General features: G+C 34.7%; 1 protein-coding gene across 7 annotated transcripts in view; it reads right to left on the reverse strand.

The window, feature by feature from the left end:
• Positions 1-17,090, reverse strand: part of LOC127735182 (uncharacterized) — a 131,341-nt gene that overhangs the window by 48,817 nt on the left and 65,434 nt on the right. For all 7 annotated transcript variants that reach the window (XM_052245288.1, XM_052245283.1, XM_052245282.1 and 4 more), the window contains 21 exons: positions 16,507-16,918; positions 15,929-16,192; positions 14,433-14,849; positions 13,816-14,070; positions 12,232-13,089; positions 10,791-11,840; positions 10,191-10,308; positions 9,697-9,920; positions 8,438-9,080; positions 7,690-7,904; positions 6,930-7,163; positions 6,136-6,387; positions 5,493-5,627; positions 4,594-4,917; positions 4,053-4,220; positions 3,493-3,603; positions 2,969-3,142; positions 2,203-2,418; positions 1,450-1,731; positions 769-1,008; positions 164-430 (listed from right to left, as the gene is read on the reverse strand). In XM_052245288.1, the coding sequence (XP_052101248.1) occupies positions 164-430; positions 769-1,008; positions 1,450-1,731; positions 2,203-2,418; positions 2,969-3,142; positions 3,493-3,603; positions 4,053-4,220; positions 4,594-4,917; positions 5,493-5,627; positions 6,136-6,387; positions 6,930-7,163; positions 7,690-7,904; positions 8,438-9,080; positions 9,697-9,920; positions 10,191-10,308; positions 10,791-11,840; positions 12,232-13,089; positions 13,816-14,070; positions 14,433-14,849; positions 15,929-16,192; positions 16,507-16,918 (6,859 nt within the window). The remainder of the gene's footprint in view (positions 1-163; positions 431-768; positions 1,009-1,449; positions 1,732-2,202; positions 2,419-2,968; positions 3,143-3,492; positions 3,604-4,052; positions 4,221-4,593; positions 4,918-5,492; positions 5,628-6,135; positions 6,388-6,929; positions 7,164-7,689; positions 7,905-8,437; positions 9,081-9,696; positions 9,921-10,190; positions 10,309-10,790; positions 11,841-12,231; positions 13,090-13,815; positions 14,071-14,432; positions 14,850-15,928; positions 16,193-16,506; positions 16,919-17,090) is intronic.

A 17,090-nucleotide genomic window follows, 5' to 3' on the forward strand; every position in this document is an offset into this window, starting at 1 on the left:
TAATAAAGTACAAATTTCTATAGGCTTATTTGGAAACTTGGACAAAACAACAAAATCAAATATCTACAAAAATACCAATTTCATCAATCCATGAAAATTGGTATCCATGAAAATAAATGAATAATTATACATATATAGATCACTATTTAATGTAACTGGTTACCTGCTGAGCAAAGTCCACTTTCTGCTGTAAGTCCTGTCGTTCCACAATAATAGGCTGGTGTACAGTCAGTACATTCAGTGCTGTTTGTCAGTCCTGGTGTGTTACTGAAAGTTCCCCTTGGACATCCCACACCTGTGATACTACCTGCCTCGCAGTACCGGCCTGCAGGACAGATGTTACCTGTAGTACCATCAGTGGGTGTGGCCAACTCTGCTGACAAGGTACAGAAATAGCCTGGGGCACACACATCAGTTGGTTGAGTGTTACCTGTATGTAGAATGAAATAACATTATGCTTACCTGACAGCTTCATCAGTGAATAAACCTCATTTCAAAATAATCAAATGAAAATTTAACAATTATTTTCCAAATATCTTCCTTCCTGTACAAATAGATGATAACTGTATATAAATTTTTTCTAGTTATGAAACACTATGAATGTTTAATAATCCAGAAATTATTCTCTATAAAGTACAAAATTTATCATATAAACTTTTTCCTACTTCAAATATCTCCATATGATCTACATGTAAATTAATCATTTTTAAATAATCTTTTAACATGAGACCCTTAAACCCAAAAAAAGTCACATGATAACAATCATACCTTCTCCACTGCAGTAATATCCAGGGTCACAAGGAGTACACTGTGTGTAGTTGTTAAGACTTGTCTTGTTACTGTAGGTACCAGCAGGACATAAGAACTCCTTCTCTTCCTTGGTACCTTCAGGACAATATGATCCTCCTGGACAGGGGGTAGGGACAGAAACACCCCTGTAACTCCTATATCTGTTTGTGTAGTTTCCACTTGTTGTTACATTGGCAGCATCTAACACTTCATAATCACCTGCAAAAATCAATTATGCATCATATCTATATCTTTAGAAATATCATAACATAAATACTGCAAACACACTAACAATAAAGAAAAGTTATCTTCTGTGTTGTTTTGAATTTCATCATGTCTGTATGGTAAACAAATGCTACGGGCTGTTTCAAGAAAAAATACTTGTCAGTAGGTTTGGTGGAACTCCAATGGCAATTTCACTATCCACATCATATACTACTTTAACTGGAAATCAAAATGAGTTTTTAATGTATTGTGAAAAGTCCTAACCCAATCACTCATTTATCATTATAAACAGTGCTGACCAATCCCCCTCCTACACTTCTTGAAAAGCCTCAAAAACCCTAATTGCTATACAAAATGTATTATTTGTATCCAGTAATGGTAAATTGTCTTTATGCAGTCTTTACAAGTCTTCATCATAACTATCTTTATACTAACCGAAAGCTTTACAGTAAGATCCAGCAGGACATATATCACATGTACTCTGTTTCCAATGTGGCTGATAATATCCAGATGGACAGCCAGTCTCATTGTGGCTTCCTATTTCACAGAAATGACCAGGACTACATCCATATGTTGTAGGCTGTGGAGATTCCTGACCCTCTGGACAGTAGTATCCAGCGTGACAATCGCCTGTGGGTGTGGGCAGTCCATACTGTTGACAGTATTGACCAGCTGTGCATGGTAAACAGTCCGAAATATTCACATTTCCTGTGCGATCTGTAAAGATTGATATATAACATTTTTATGCAATAGTATAATGATTTTTAAACAATAAAACATATTAAACAAGAACACCTTGCCCAAATCACACAATCATATTTGCAAGTTCAGTGAACTACAAAATCTGGGTGAAAACATTAATTTGGCATCTACTCTAAAAACTTATTATGATGAACACATGTACAAGTTTTAAGTTGATGTAATCATTGTAAAGGACTCTAAACAAAAAATTTAAATCGATATGGGACAGACAGTCATAAAGATGGGAAAACATAATGCCCATAATATCCTAGCTGGGGCTTTTTAATTCATTGAACAAAAATTGAACAAAAATCATAATACCCAATGAGGTATTTTTCAGACAACAAAATCTGTCAGTTCATTTTCATTCCTCTTTTCACCTTTTCTTACTTGAACTTCTTAAAAAAAAAATTAAAATTTCTAAACTCTCTTCTTGGTTAAAATTACCTGAGTAAGTTCCAGGAGCACATGCTTCCTGTACTGTGGTGCCCTCTGGACAATAATATCCCATGTCACATGGCTCTGGGTTAGGTATACTTGCAGTACCATTACAAAAATATCCAGCAGTACATAAACCTGTGGGTGTGTCTAATCCTGATGTCTCACAATACTGTCCTAATGTACATGTCAGTGGCTTGTCTGTTCCAGCTGGACAGTAATATCCTATGAAAAAATATTAAAAATGTTTTCGTAGATTGATTTGGAAGTAGAATGATAATCTTCAATGAAGAGATCAGTACCATAATCTTAATTTTGCTGAATGATTTCATACCGTTCTCTGAAATACCTTCCTTTACTAGTAAGTTCAAGAATAAATGACTTTGAAATTTGTGCACTTTCCCCCTAAAATTCCTATGTGAGTATGTCACAATGCTTATGTTATTATGTCACAGTAAGAACCGATTGTTCCATGACGTCATTAATGGTGATTGACCCAAGGTCAACAGGTGTATCTCATTTATAAGAAAGAGCTCAAGATAGGCATATGAGAGATTTACACTATAAAATAAACAAATCCTGCATATTAGTGTAAACTTTTGAACAGCATTTTTTTCTTTTATGTGATATTACTGTAGCTGAGAATTTTTTTATTTTGTTTTGCAGCCATCAAAAAGTTTTTGAAGAACATCCATTTGACATAATATTAAAACCTTGATATTGAAAGCCTTTCAAGTCGTTTTTTAATTGGATAAAGATATAAATCGTTTCTAACCTGGTTCACAGACACCTCCTGTTTCATTCAATGAGTAGATAGGACATGACATTGCACTAGTAGAGTTGACATATGTTGTGGGTTTGTCACTGTAAGCTCCTCCAGAACAGTACCAACCAGCAGCACATGTTCCTGTAGGCACAGCTAAAGCATCTCCAGCACAGTACATACCAGCTAAAAATTAACAACCATAAATATGAGTAATAATTTTTGGTACTGATTTTCATTCTGATGCTATCATAAAGTAATTGCAACTAATTACTCATAATAGGAAAAAAAGAAAAACAAAGGCAAATTTTTTTTTTTTAAATAAATTAAAAACATTATTCATCAGTTCATGCTCTGTGTTATTAATAACACTAATGAAGTATTTTAATAGATTACTATTGCAAAATGTTTTCAAGATAAATACCAGAAAATTTCTTTATAATATAATTTAGATTTCTAATTTCCAATTTAAAATTCAGTTTTTGTATTTTTACCATCTGCACTTTAGATGCACTGAATAAATTGTTTATATATACCTGTACAGGGGAGACAATCAAACTGGTCATCTGCTCCAGTCCTGTTGTTGTAAGTTCCTGCTGGACACTCATATTGTAGTGACCATTCTGTACCAGATGGACAATAAGCACCTAAAGAAAGAATATTTATATCATACAATATACACTTTTTTGTGTGAAAACTATTGAACTTCTGGGTTGAATTTGATAAATAAGTTGAATCGGATATCCATTTTTCCCTTTTTTACAATTTTATTAATAAATTGGACATAGAATAACTATTTTTAATCAATAACAACCTGCCTTTCTAAAGGATTTTTTCATATAGAATGCTATAAAAGATCAGTAATTTGCGTACAAACATTTGTGAAATTTATCTATTTATGATATTCAATCATATTTCGCTTTTAAGAAATACTTTATGTTGAAACATAAAGTGAATTTTTTTTCTGATTATGAAATAATTTTTAAAGTTTCCTCCATTACACATTTAACAATAACTTAGAACTATTTCAAATCTCTCTAAAGATAAAGTTATCAATCTGTAAAAAATCTGACTAAAATGTAATCATCTCCCTTACCTGTAGGGCATGGTGTTGACAGATAGGTTGTTGAATTAGCTAGACAATAATATCCTGGTTCACATGTCTTACAAGAGGACTGATGAGTCAGATCTTGGTAGGTTCCAGCAGCACAACCAATGGGATCAGTTGTATTTTGTGGGCAGTAATGACCTTCAGGACAACCTCCTGTAAACATTACATGAATAGTGACATCTAGTATTTTTGTTTTAACATTTTTTAAAATATAGGATTCGACGCTGTATTTTTGATTGAAATCTGATCTCTTTGAACTGACATATGGCTGTCATTGGGCTAAAACAATTCAAAACATGTAATCCTCAATTTTTTTTCAGGTGGTTCTTGAAATACAAAGATTTGTTTTAACAATTTTCGTGGAAGGCATTGAGAAAATTATTTTTTGGTGATTCTTTCTGAATTTTTGCTCATTTCACATCAATAAAAGGAAAATTATTTAAAATTCCATAAGTTATTTTCTATCAGCATGCTTGAAATAAAACACTTGACAGTCCATTCACTGTTTTTCAAATTATCACATTACCTCCAAATCCAGTATTGTTGTTATTAGGAGCAGCTGTATTTACTCCATTCTGGCAGTAGTAACCTGGTGCACATGGACCTGCCACAGCATATAGTCCAGGTATATCACAGTAATATCCACCGTCACACTGTGTACATTCAGAATCTGTTGACAACATTTCTGTTGGATTATATGTTCCTGATGGACACAGCTGTTGATCAAATCCAGTACCACCAGGGCAGTATCGACCAACAGGACATGGATCTGCTCTCACTTTGTTAACACAGTAATATCTTGCAGGACAAGTGTCACACACACTAGCCTGTGTATGGTTCATGTAGGTTCCTAAAATTAAAATTAAAATCACACATACAATTTTACTCTCTATTTACATCTGAAATTATATGCAAATATAGCATCAGAGCGGAAAGTATATCCATCTAAAATAATCATTTTAAAAGCTTACATTGTGGAGTATCTTGGATTTTTTATGTGCTGGTTCAAAAGATAAGTCTTCAGGAAGACATGTAAACCCTAGCAGACACATTATTCTGACTCCATACCAACCAGTCATTGCACTTACTCCTAAAGGCCACATGCTAAACAGAGAAACAGCAAATAGCAATTTTCAAGTCTGGTTTGACCCATCCAGAGGTCAAACCCACCATCAGACCATCTAGGCAGTTGATGAAGATTTAATGTAAACTGGAACCTTATTTCAAGTAGTATTTTTTTGTAAGCTTCTTTTAGAGGAATAAATATCACTACAACAAATTCATTTTTTTTTTAATCATTTCAGGGTAAATTACTGATGTTAAATTCTTCATTTCAAATAAAATTATGCAAACATTACAAATTTCAAATAAATTTCAAACAATGAAAGAAAGTTCTATTGAAACCAAATACTAGAGAAGTCTTACCATCGGGACAATCTTTAGGATAATCTGTTCCAACTGGACAGTATGTTCCAGAAGGACATACATCTCCTGTAACTCCATCAGTGGGAGCACTTGTGTTGGCAGCTCCAGAACAATAAAATCCTTGGTCACAATCAGCTATAAAAAAAAAAACCTTAGCTAGTTATTAGGTCTTAGATGATAAATGATAATAATAATAATAATAATAATAATAAATGAATTAAATTAACATACAATAATTCAAAATAATATCAAGCTAAATTAGTTTTAACCCTTTCACAACCTCTACTTTAAATTTTCATCATTAATGTATTCTATATGTATAACAATAACTTTTTGCAATCTTTTTTTCTATTTTAATAGCAAAGTAATTCCTTGTCTTTAATCCGTCTAATATTAACTTAAAATAAGTAAATAAGTAACTAAGAAACTTAGTTTATTCCAATAACCTTTACGGATACAATGGTATACAGAAAACAAAAATAACAAAGTAACCCTCTGTCACATCGATGGTGAAACATGAGGTTTTCATAGAAACATCTATACAGAAATATATGTGTGTCTTTCTATTTTCAGCTTTTGTGTCTGCACAAATATTCAGCATGCTGAACTAATTATCAAATGGATATAAAAACTTTATAAATACCTGTAACATTTGTCAATCCTTCTGTTTCACAATATTTCCCTGGTGAGCAGTCAATACAATCACCCACTGCTGATCTGCCTGTATCTGCAAGGAATGTTCCTCGGGGGCAGGGGACAGGATCCCCTGTGCCTGTTGGACAGTAGTGACCGGCAGTACAATAATCTCCATAAGTCTGACTAATAGGGCTCTGATCAATTGTTCCCTCTAGACAATAATGGCCAGCATTACAATCTCCAGCAGGGGAAGTCAAACCTACAAGACAAAATTATATATTTTAGGTTTTAATAGGAAATAGATGTACTTACTCTATTGTTATTAATTTGCTAAAATGAAAATAATAATAATGGAATAAAAAAATATATTATTACTTTCAATGATAACAAAGCTCTTTGGCAATATCATATACATTATTATTTATGAAAATGCAAATATTTTGATTTTATATCACTAACCACCTTGTCCCAAGTAAAACAAAAACTGACTTATTAAAAATTGAATTCAAAATACAATGAAAAGTTGTCCTTACTGTATTATATAAGGTAAATTACTGATAGTTCTTCCTATCATATAAAATATATATATTTCATGCTGAATCATGAAAACAGTTTAATTTGTAGTTTTAATAAAAAAAACTTTTATAATATTACCAATATTCAATGCTATGATTAAAGTATTTTTTATGAGTCACTCCTTTATATACCGTTCATTTCTTAGTATATTTCATCAAATCTTTTACAAGAATTTCTTGTTTTCTTTTTCACCTACAAGCTATCATCATATGACTAAAACATTACCTTCAACATTGCAATATTTTCCGGGAGTACATTTTTCACATGAGGAACTGTTGTGTAGCCCTTCTGTATTACTAAATGTTCCTAATGGACATTTGATGCCTTGTCCTGAACCAGCAGGACAGTAATGACCAACTGGACATATAAAACCAGTCACGCCATCTACTGGTGATGAGCTGTTAGACCCGCTAACACATACATAACCAGCATCACACACGTCAGTTGGCTCTGTCAATCCTGGAAGATATAAAGTGTTTTTTCTACAGTTCTACAATATCCAATAATTTCTTTCACCATTATACCAAAGTATGACAAATTAATTCAGGATGATACAAGAAGCCAATGGGTTATTTTAAAACAAAATAGAGCAAGATTTGCTTGAAATGTTGTAAAATGTTTGTTTTTCAACAAACAAAGTACAGAAAAGTTGTTCTGTGATTGTATTTACATTAAAGACCATCTCTGACTTATGTACATAAGAAACTTCAACTTCTAACAATATGATTGCCAAACCATTGTTTCATATTTTTCAAGTCAGGACCTTTTATAGCTGACTAAACAGTATGTATTTTCTTATTGTTGAAGGCCGTACAGTGATCTATAATTGCTTTTATCTTCATCATTTGAACTCATGTGAATAGTTGTCCTATTGGCAACTGTACCACATCTCCTTATTTTTATATTACATATATTTATATAAGATTAGCTTAATTTTTTGTAGTACAAAAAAATGCATTCTTGCATCAATAAACATAAAACCTACCATAACTAGCACAATAATATCCTGCAGTACATGCCAAACATTGACTCTCCATTTCTAGATTTGTGATGTTGTTGAATGTTCCAGGAGGGCATGAGTAACTATATTGACTGGTTGTGTTGACTGGGCAATAATATCCCTTGGGGCAGTCTGAAGGTGTTATCACCCCTGTACTGTTCACACCTAGATCTACGGCAGCTTCAACAGGGTCACAGTATCTGAAAGTAAATAAATAACATATTGCAATTTGTCTCCCCTGTTTACAATGCAAAGAAAGAAAATAAAAATATACTGATCATAACATGCTTACATCATCGTCGTCTGGTCTCTTGTGGATTGTTATCTCATTGGCAATCATGCCGCATCTCATTATTTTGATATTTCATATATATATAGATTTAGCAAGTCTTTAGCGAAATAATATCCCTGTTCTAATGTGCAAAGTTACAAATTCCCATCAGGATCATATACAATACTGTCCCTCCATCATTTCTGATTCTTATTCTTCTGTATCAAAATGAAATTACTGTAGATTCATTATTATTCATTGGATATCAATTTTTGTGGATTTCGTGGGTACAGGTGAACTAAGAATTCAAATGTTCAATATATCACAAATCTTATATAGGTTTGTACGCAGACCATGAAAATATAAATTTTCCTTGATCCACGAAAATTGGTACCCACGAAAATAAATGAATCCACAGTTTTTGAAAACAAGAACTGAATATCAATTAAATATACAACTAACCTTCCAGCAGGACATCCTTTACAATCTGACATTGTCTGTTCATCTTGATATGATCCAGCATTACAAGGAACAGGTTGACCAGTACCTCCAGGACAATAGTGACCCACTGTGCAATTATATGTTGCTGGCGTTGCTGTCTGTTGACCAGCAGGACAGAAGAATCCTGCAGCACATGGTCCAGTATAAATAATGTTCCCTGTTCCTTCACAGTAAAATCCTGGTGGACAGTCATTACAATCACTCAGTAAAGTATTCTTCACAGCATTAGAACTGGTTCCAGATGGACAAGGTGTAGGAGTGGGGGAACCAGATTCACAGTAATGGCCGACTGGGCACTCTTTATCCGAAGGATCCCGTTGGATGTCACTTCCGTTACAGTAGTAACCTGGATCACAATCACCTTCTGGTTGTGTCAATCCATACAGACTGCAGTACTTTCCTCCGTCACAAGGTACTGGATAGTTGGATCCTGATGGACAGTAGGTTCCTGGCCAACATCTCCCTCCAGTATAATTCATAGCAGGACATGTGCAGTCAGACAGGTTAGTTCCATTACTGATCACAGTTGGTTCTGCCATATCTGATCCACTAGTACAGTACCAACCAGCAGTACAGTTACCAGTAGGTTCAGCAAGGCCATCAGCTAGAAAAAAAGGTTATAATCAAGTTAATTTAACATGAGAGATCAAAAGGTACGAAAAATGGTTGCACTTACGAGCTTAATGTTGGATTATTGAGAGAGTTACAACTTTAATTAGATATAAGAAGATGTGGTATGAGTGCCAATGAGACAACTCTCCATCCAAATCAAAATTTATAAAAGTAAATTATTATAGGTCAAAGTACGGTCTTCAACACGGAGCCTTGGCCCACACCGAACAGCAAGCTATAAAGGGCCCCAAAATTTACTAGTGTAAAACCAAACAGGAAAGCCAACGGTCTAATCTATATAAAAAACGAGAAACGAGAAACACTTATGAACCACATCAACAAACGACAACTACTGAACATCTGATTCCTGACTTAGGACAGGTGCAAACAATTGCAGCTGGTTTAAACGTTTAACTTCTTTTATTTCTTTTAACTTTTATTTCTTTTACAATGAGCTTATTATGCTGGTAACCAATATCTGGAGTTTTAACAAATTTACAAAGATTTTTTTAACAAAAATCTTTCTTATATTGGAATAAACATGTTTTTGTATAAAATTCTGAAGACTATGCTAAAATACATTCATCAGCTTTAGGAAGCAGACTTACTTTGGCAGTATTGTCCTGGTGGACAGTCCAGACAATCTTCTGCTCCATCACTCTGGTTTACTGGGTTGTATGTTCCCTTTGGACATGGATTTTCATATGGATCAGTAGTTCCAGCAGGACAGTAGTATCCCATTGGACAAACTTGTTGTGAAAAATCTGTGGAATTCTCTACACAATAGTAACCTGCTGGACATGGTGTACATGTAGATTGACCTGCGCTGTCGCTGTAAACAAATAAAATATGTTTCATGTATTTCAAAGTTTTTTTTTTTATAGTTTGTGCGTGCCCATCAAATTTAAAAGAAAAGAAACTTAATGCTATTTATGGAAACCAGGAAAAGAGGTTAAGGTCAGGTGACTCCTGTCGGACAAATTTAAACTACCGGTAGAGATGCAATCCTCAAAGAATTTATCAACTCGAGAAACTTGACTTCACCATAAATTCCTTTTTATTTGATCAATTCATAGCCCCAAACCTGTCATATAAAACTTACCTGTATGTGCCAGGTGAACATTTAGTAGGTAGTGTAGATCCAGCTACACAGAAATGTCCCACAGGACAAATGCCACCAATACCAGTATGTGTGCCTGTTGGAGTGGACATATCAACACCTGAAAAACAGAAAGGGATATGACAGGTACAGATCTACAATTTATGTTAACTTAAGTATGACAAACATACAGCTTTCCATTCTCAATTTTAGCTTTAAAAGGAAACAAAATAGGGTATTTTTTGGTACCATACATTGTGATCATAAATCTTGAGTTATCATAAACATGTGTCAATCTTTTAACGAGTAATGTCCATTAATTTAGTAATGGCGAAAGTTAAACTCATGAAAAATGAAATCGGGATTTTTTTTTATCAAATAAAATGTTCTTTAAAGAGTTTGTAAAGATTAGTTACAATATAAATCTGCATGAAACATGAAAAACTGAAACAGGTAAGTGGTTGAAATACTTTAAAATGGATTTTACAATGTTACAATGTAAAGTATGTTTTTGGGGGAAGTTTTTAAGTATTAAACTTTAAAGAAAAGCAAAAATTTAAGGGAAATGTTCTTTTTGAAAAGATTCTAAAAATATATTCTTACCTGATGTACAGTAATATCCTTGATCACAAAGTCCACTGACTGTAGAAAGTCCTGGTGTCTGACAGTATCTTCCACCATCACATTGTGTACACTCGGTAACATTACCAAGTCCTGTTGTAGCACTGTATGTACCTGCTGGACATGGCTGAATGTCTATACCCGTACCAGCCGGGCAATAACTGCCAGCAGGACACAATTCAGCACGATCACGGAAGTTACAATAATATCCTTCTGGGCACTCATAGCATTGTGATGCTCCAGTGTGATTCGTGTATGTTCCATTTGGACAGAAGATATGAGTATGGGAACCCTCTGGACAGTATGAACCAGCTGGGCATATGTTTCCAGTTATGCCATCTAGTGGTGCTTTGTTACTAGCACCTAGCTCACAGTAAAAACCTGCAGTACAATCTCCAGTTACAGCAGATAAACCTGTATCATTACAATAACTTCCTGGTTCACATTGCAAGCAGGCTGATTCGTTGGTCATTCTAGTGTTTGGTTGGTATGTTCCAGCGGAGCATGCTGTTGGTTGGTAACTATGTTGTTGACAATAGTGACCTGCTGGACACTCGTCTCCGTAAGTCTGTCCAACAGGGTTGGCAGCTTCTGATCCATTACTGCAATAATATCCAGCAAGACATGACCCATCTGGAGCTGACAGACTTGATGATGCACAGTATTCACCAGGTGGACAAATAGTGCAGTCTGCTAATGATGGTAACAAACTCCTGTCTCCGTAGGTACCTTTGGGACAAGGTATTGGGACAGAGGCTCCAGCTTCACAATAAGTTCCTTGGTGACATGGCCCACCTGTGACAGTCACACTTCCTGGAGATGGTGTTGTAGACTTCAGTACACAATAATATCCTGGGGTACATTCCCCTGTTGGTTCAGTAATATTCTCAGCCTCACAGTAAAATCCAGCAGGACAGTCCCGACATTCAGCTAGACTTTCTAGACCAGTAGTGTTACTGTAGGTTCCAATTGGACATGGATTCTCTCTTGCAGTCATGGTTCCATTTGGACAATAGAAACCAGCAGGGCATACTGAAATTACACAAGAATACTTTATTTTTTTTAAAAAACTTTAATAATATACCTGATACAATTAAACACAATTCAATAACAGCAAAAGTCAGCATATTACAATGTACTTAGTTCATCTTGAGCAATGGATATCATATGTTTAGCTTTTTTACCCTGTTTTAAAATTCTTAAAAATAATTTGGGTATCTATAATTTATTTTAAAATCATTCTGATATTCGTTTGTAAATCATAAAAACTATTCTGAGATCCATATATCCAGTAAAATCTATTTAAAGAAAAGGGAAGTTATTTTCATTTTTTTTAAATCTACAACAACATACATGTTAATAAACACTCTACAGTCTCATTCTTTTTTATTTCTAATACAGAATGATATTTTAGATGACTTACCTTTAGGTGTAACAACTCCATGAGATGGTGCTCCTACTCCACTTTGTTGTTCAGTTATAGCCTCATTCTGATCACAGTACATTCCTCCAGAACACATGGTACATTGACCTTGACCTGCTAACGGTTGGTAGTAGCCTGAGGAGCATGGTGTTTGGTCAGGACTTCCTCTGGGACATTCATGACCTGCTAGACATTCATTTCCTGGTGGTTGAGGAACAATGCTACCCTCTGGACAGAACCATCCAACATCACATTGATCATTAGGAAGGGCTCTCCCTGGTCCTTGGCAGTACATTCCTGCTGTACAAGCAAGACAACTCGAAATGTTGTGTTGAGCAAAAGCATCACTATATTCTCCTTCAGCACATGGTATTGCATAAGAACTAGCTATAGGGCAGTAATGTCCCTTTGGACAAATATCACCGAAAGTTTCATTAACAGGATTTTGAAGAGTAGAGCTTCCATTACAGTAGTACCCAGCCAGACACTGTCCAGTCTCAGCACTAAGTCCATCTAAATCACAATAGTATCCACCTGTACATGGTGTTGGAGAGTCTGAACCTGGTGGACAGAAAGTTCCAGCTTTACATTTATCTCCAATGGTCTGGTTGGGACAGGAACAGTCTGTGATAGTATCATTTCCAAGAGGTGACGGTTGATTGGACCATGATCCAAGAATACAATAGTAACCACCATCACACTGTCCAGCAGGTTCTGCCAGCCCAGGCGTGGGGCAGTAATACCCTGGTGTACAAAGCTCACATAAACTATCATCCTGAGCTCCTGTGATGTTGTTAAATGTTCCGTTGTTACATGGATATTGGTTTGAAAATTCTGTGGCTCCCAAACAATAGTGTCCTGAAAGCATACAAATGTCATTTTGAATAAAAAATTTGTCAAAATGTTCCCTCATTTATTTCTTACTTTTTTTTGTAATTTTACATCATTCAATATATTGATTTATATCTCTAAAGCCAACTGTCCAAGTCTTCGGCTACTATACCTTTCATATTGAATTCAAACCAGATAAATTTGCTTTCAAACTTGCAAACCATAGTATCCTTAATGTTGATAGCATCTTAATTCTTTAATTTTCCAGGCGAAATATAACCACATATTTTAATTGTTGACTAAAAAAAAGTACATTTTTCAATTATCCATGAAATTTGGTTCTCAGAAAAATATAGGAATCAACAGTATGTGTTTAAGATAAAAAGACATTATTGAGAAATTAAGTCTATAATAGCATTTCATACTAGCAACCCTTAATAAATAACCATCACTTTTCAAGATTTCCCTAAATTTTTGTCTTAACTCAGTTCTGCCAACTTTTTATAATGCAAATGCGTGAGATTTGGCCAAAATCGTAAAGATCAAAGAGAAAAAGCAATAGATCAAAGGAAAATGCCACCAAATAAGCATGAAAATGCGTGAGTCTCACGCTAAATGCGTGAGACTTGGCAGCCCTGTTAACTCATCGTTCCTACTAGAACATAAATCACTTTAATCCTGGTTTTCCTGCCTGAAGGTAGTAATAAACCTAGACATTATGAACAGAGAACAGTTTTTTGAATGAATTCTTACCTTTGGGACAGACGACTGGTGAGGAACTGCCTTGTGCACAGTAATAGCCAGCTGGACAGGTTGTACAATTAGACTGTTGTTCAATGTTAGTGTAAGTCCCTGCTACACATTGGATTGGTAAACTGGATCCAACTGGACAATAGGAACCAGCAGGACAGGGACCACCTGTAGCATCAGTAGCTGGAGGATTAGAAGAGTTACTTCCACCTGAACAGTAAAATCCTGCCTCACACATTCCTGTTGGATACTCTAAACCTATGAAAAAATGTATCAACATCATTAATTGCAAAGTTTTCTTAATTTTAGGTTTCTGAAAAAGATTTCATGCTTTAAATTGAAACAACCCCAAGAGTTAAAATCACATTTAATTAGCCTAAAAAATAATCTAAATGGCAATAATCCTTCAATATATGTATCCAAAATTTGCACTGAACACATTTCAATTAAAACAATGAAAATCATTTCAATTTTTACTATATCTTAATGGCAAACAAGACCATAAATATAAAGCTCATTGTGCCCAAACATTACTAAAGAAGAAAATTTCATAATGAAATAAGTCATGCTTTATATAAAAGCATGGGACAAATTGAGTACAAGAATACAAAACAACATACCAGGTATGTCACAATAATATCCTGGTAAACATTGCTGGCATGATGCTTCTGCAGTCAGCATGGTCTCATTGTTAAATGTTCCTGCTGGACATTGAATAGGATCTTGTGTCTGTTGTGGACAGTAGTGACCTACTGGACAGGGACCAGCATCACCTGCGGTCAAACCACTTGGCTGTTGGTCATCAGATCCACTACGACAGAAATATCCAGCATCACATGGACCACTTTCTGCTGTAAGATTTTTCACATCACAATAGAATCCTCCTGTACACTGTGTACATTGTGTTTCATTGGCTAGTCCAGTGGATGGGTTAAAGGTACCTGCTGGGCAAGACTGCCATACATGTCCAGTACTTTCCGGACAGTAATAACCTGATGGGCAAGGCTGTGGGTTGCTTCCTTGAGTGCAATAGTAACCTGAAAATACAATTTGTTATCAATGTTATTTTTGGTTTAGTCTTTTGCCAAATAAAAACAAACTAATTTATTTTAGATTCCAGGCAATGCAGGGTCCAACATCATGTTCAAACAGGACTTTTTTTACCTCTAGATGTCATTTGTTCTTTTCTTTTTGTCATCAGGTTGCTATTTATTGATATTTGATACATCCATATCTCTTTTTATTCATGCAGGTTTAGCAAAATTTCCATTATACAAATTAAGAATAATAAATTGATCGTGAAAAAAAACTTAATTTGAAATTTTGTGGGAATATCAATTTGTTATACTGTTAACCAGGAAATATTTTGTGTGTTTTATTTTCCCAAATTTTGCAGAAAACATTTTTGCAAAATCAACCATATTGAACATTTCATTTTTTTTTAAAATGCATTGTACAACGCCATAAAACACGAATAATGATCACAGCAAAGACTTAACTGCTGCATCTAAGGCCCAAACCATGAACAAAACTCAGATGAAAATTACTGAATATACAAATTGATATTGTATAATAAATATGTTCAGAAAATTTCAATGTTTATGCTGATATTATATGTAGGATCAATGACATGTATTCTGATCAAAGAAATATAGATTCCACCCCTGCATCAAGTGTGTTAAGGTATTTTTCCACTCCAGACAGTTAAATTTTAAAATTTAAAACTCCAGGCTTGCCGAGCTTTTTGAATATTTAAAATTTAACTGTTGAGAGTGAAGAAATATCGTAATACATGAGATATAGTGGTGGAATCTGTTTCTTTCACGATTTTTAGATGATATCTAAAACAAAGTTTATAATTCCTTTTAAAAGATTTGCAGAAAGTTGTGTTCTTTATATGTGACGTCATCAGGCATGGTCACCTTTTTTCATGATGTCACAATAGGAAATTCAGTAGAAATCAAGAAACTTTGACGTCATAATTGAATTTGGACCAATCATCTGCTGAGAACAAAGTTTTCTCTAGAGACCAGAAATATTTTTCTCACACTGATCGAGAAATGTGAAAATAGCATGAAAATTAGAGAAACTTTATTGATTTATAAACTGAACAGACCTGGTGTACATTGTAGACATTCAAAGTTCTGTTTGGTATCTGTGTATGTTCCTGGATCACACTGTTTGGGTGTGGCTGTTCCCTCTGGACAGTAGCTACCTATAGGGCATTCATCACCTGTAGTTCCATCAGTTGGTGTGGCTGAGGAGGCTGCAGAGGAACAGTAATATCCAGCAGTACAGTTTCCAGCAGGAGCCGTCATACCACTGTTTGGACAGTACTTGCCACCATCACAATCTGTACACTGAGCTTCTGCTGTCAAACCTGTGATATTAAGTATTATATAAATTAGTTACAGTGAAAATAAAATACATAGAAAAAACAAGAATCACAAGCATATAACAATCTAAGTAAGAATTGTCTGGAGAAACCATTGATTTTTTAATAAGCTTTCAGTAATTCTGTTGAATGAGAGACTGATTTTATATGCAATGGAACGTTCATATTTATAATGATAGTTAATTTTTTGTTTCTTCAATTTTAGATATCTGAATAATTTACCTTTCCAAATGAAACAAAACAAAATCATTTGTGACATTATGATTAATCAGATAAAATGTTCTTCTATATATAGTTACCTCTAGTTGGATTGTAGGTTCCAGGTGGACACAGAGTTGTAGCATTCGATCCTTGAGGACAATAACCTCCCATCTCGCACTGGTCTCCAGTGACACCATCAGTAGGTGTAGACACTGAGGCTCCTTGTGTACAATAATACCCAGCTGTACATTCAGCGGTGGGCGTGGACAATCCCATAGATTCACAGTACATTCCTCCACTACAAGGAGTACACTCTGAGGCAGCCTTAAGGTAGTACTGGTCACTGAATGTACCATTTGGACAGCCAAATTCAGTAGAAAATTTGGTACCAGTTGGACAATAGTTACCAGGTTGACATGGAACAGGATTCTGGACTCCATGAGAACAGAAAGTGTTATTTTGTATAGTACCATCACAGTAGTATCCCTCATCACATGTCTTACAAGTTGCCTGAAAAGTAATCATGTGATAACAACAGCCAATCATATCCACTTGCCATACTTGAGTTGAATAATACATATTCAATTGGAATAAAGTTATGTAATGTATTTAAGAGGAATTCAACTTCTTTTCTTATCAAAAAAATCCGAGGAAACTATCAATATGTGCTACTATAGAAAGT

The sequence above is a fragment of the Mytilus californianus genome, unplaced genomic scaffold (genome assembly GCF_021869535.1).
Source record: "Mytilus californianus isolate M0D057914Y unplaced genomic scaffold, xbMytCali1.0.p SCAF_3, whole genome shotgun sequence".
Lineage (NCBI taxonomy): Eukaryota > Metazoa > Mollusca > Bivalvia > Mytilida > Mytilidae > Mytilus > Mytilus californianus.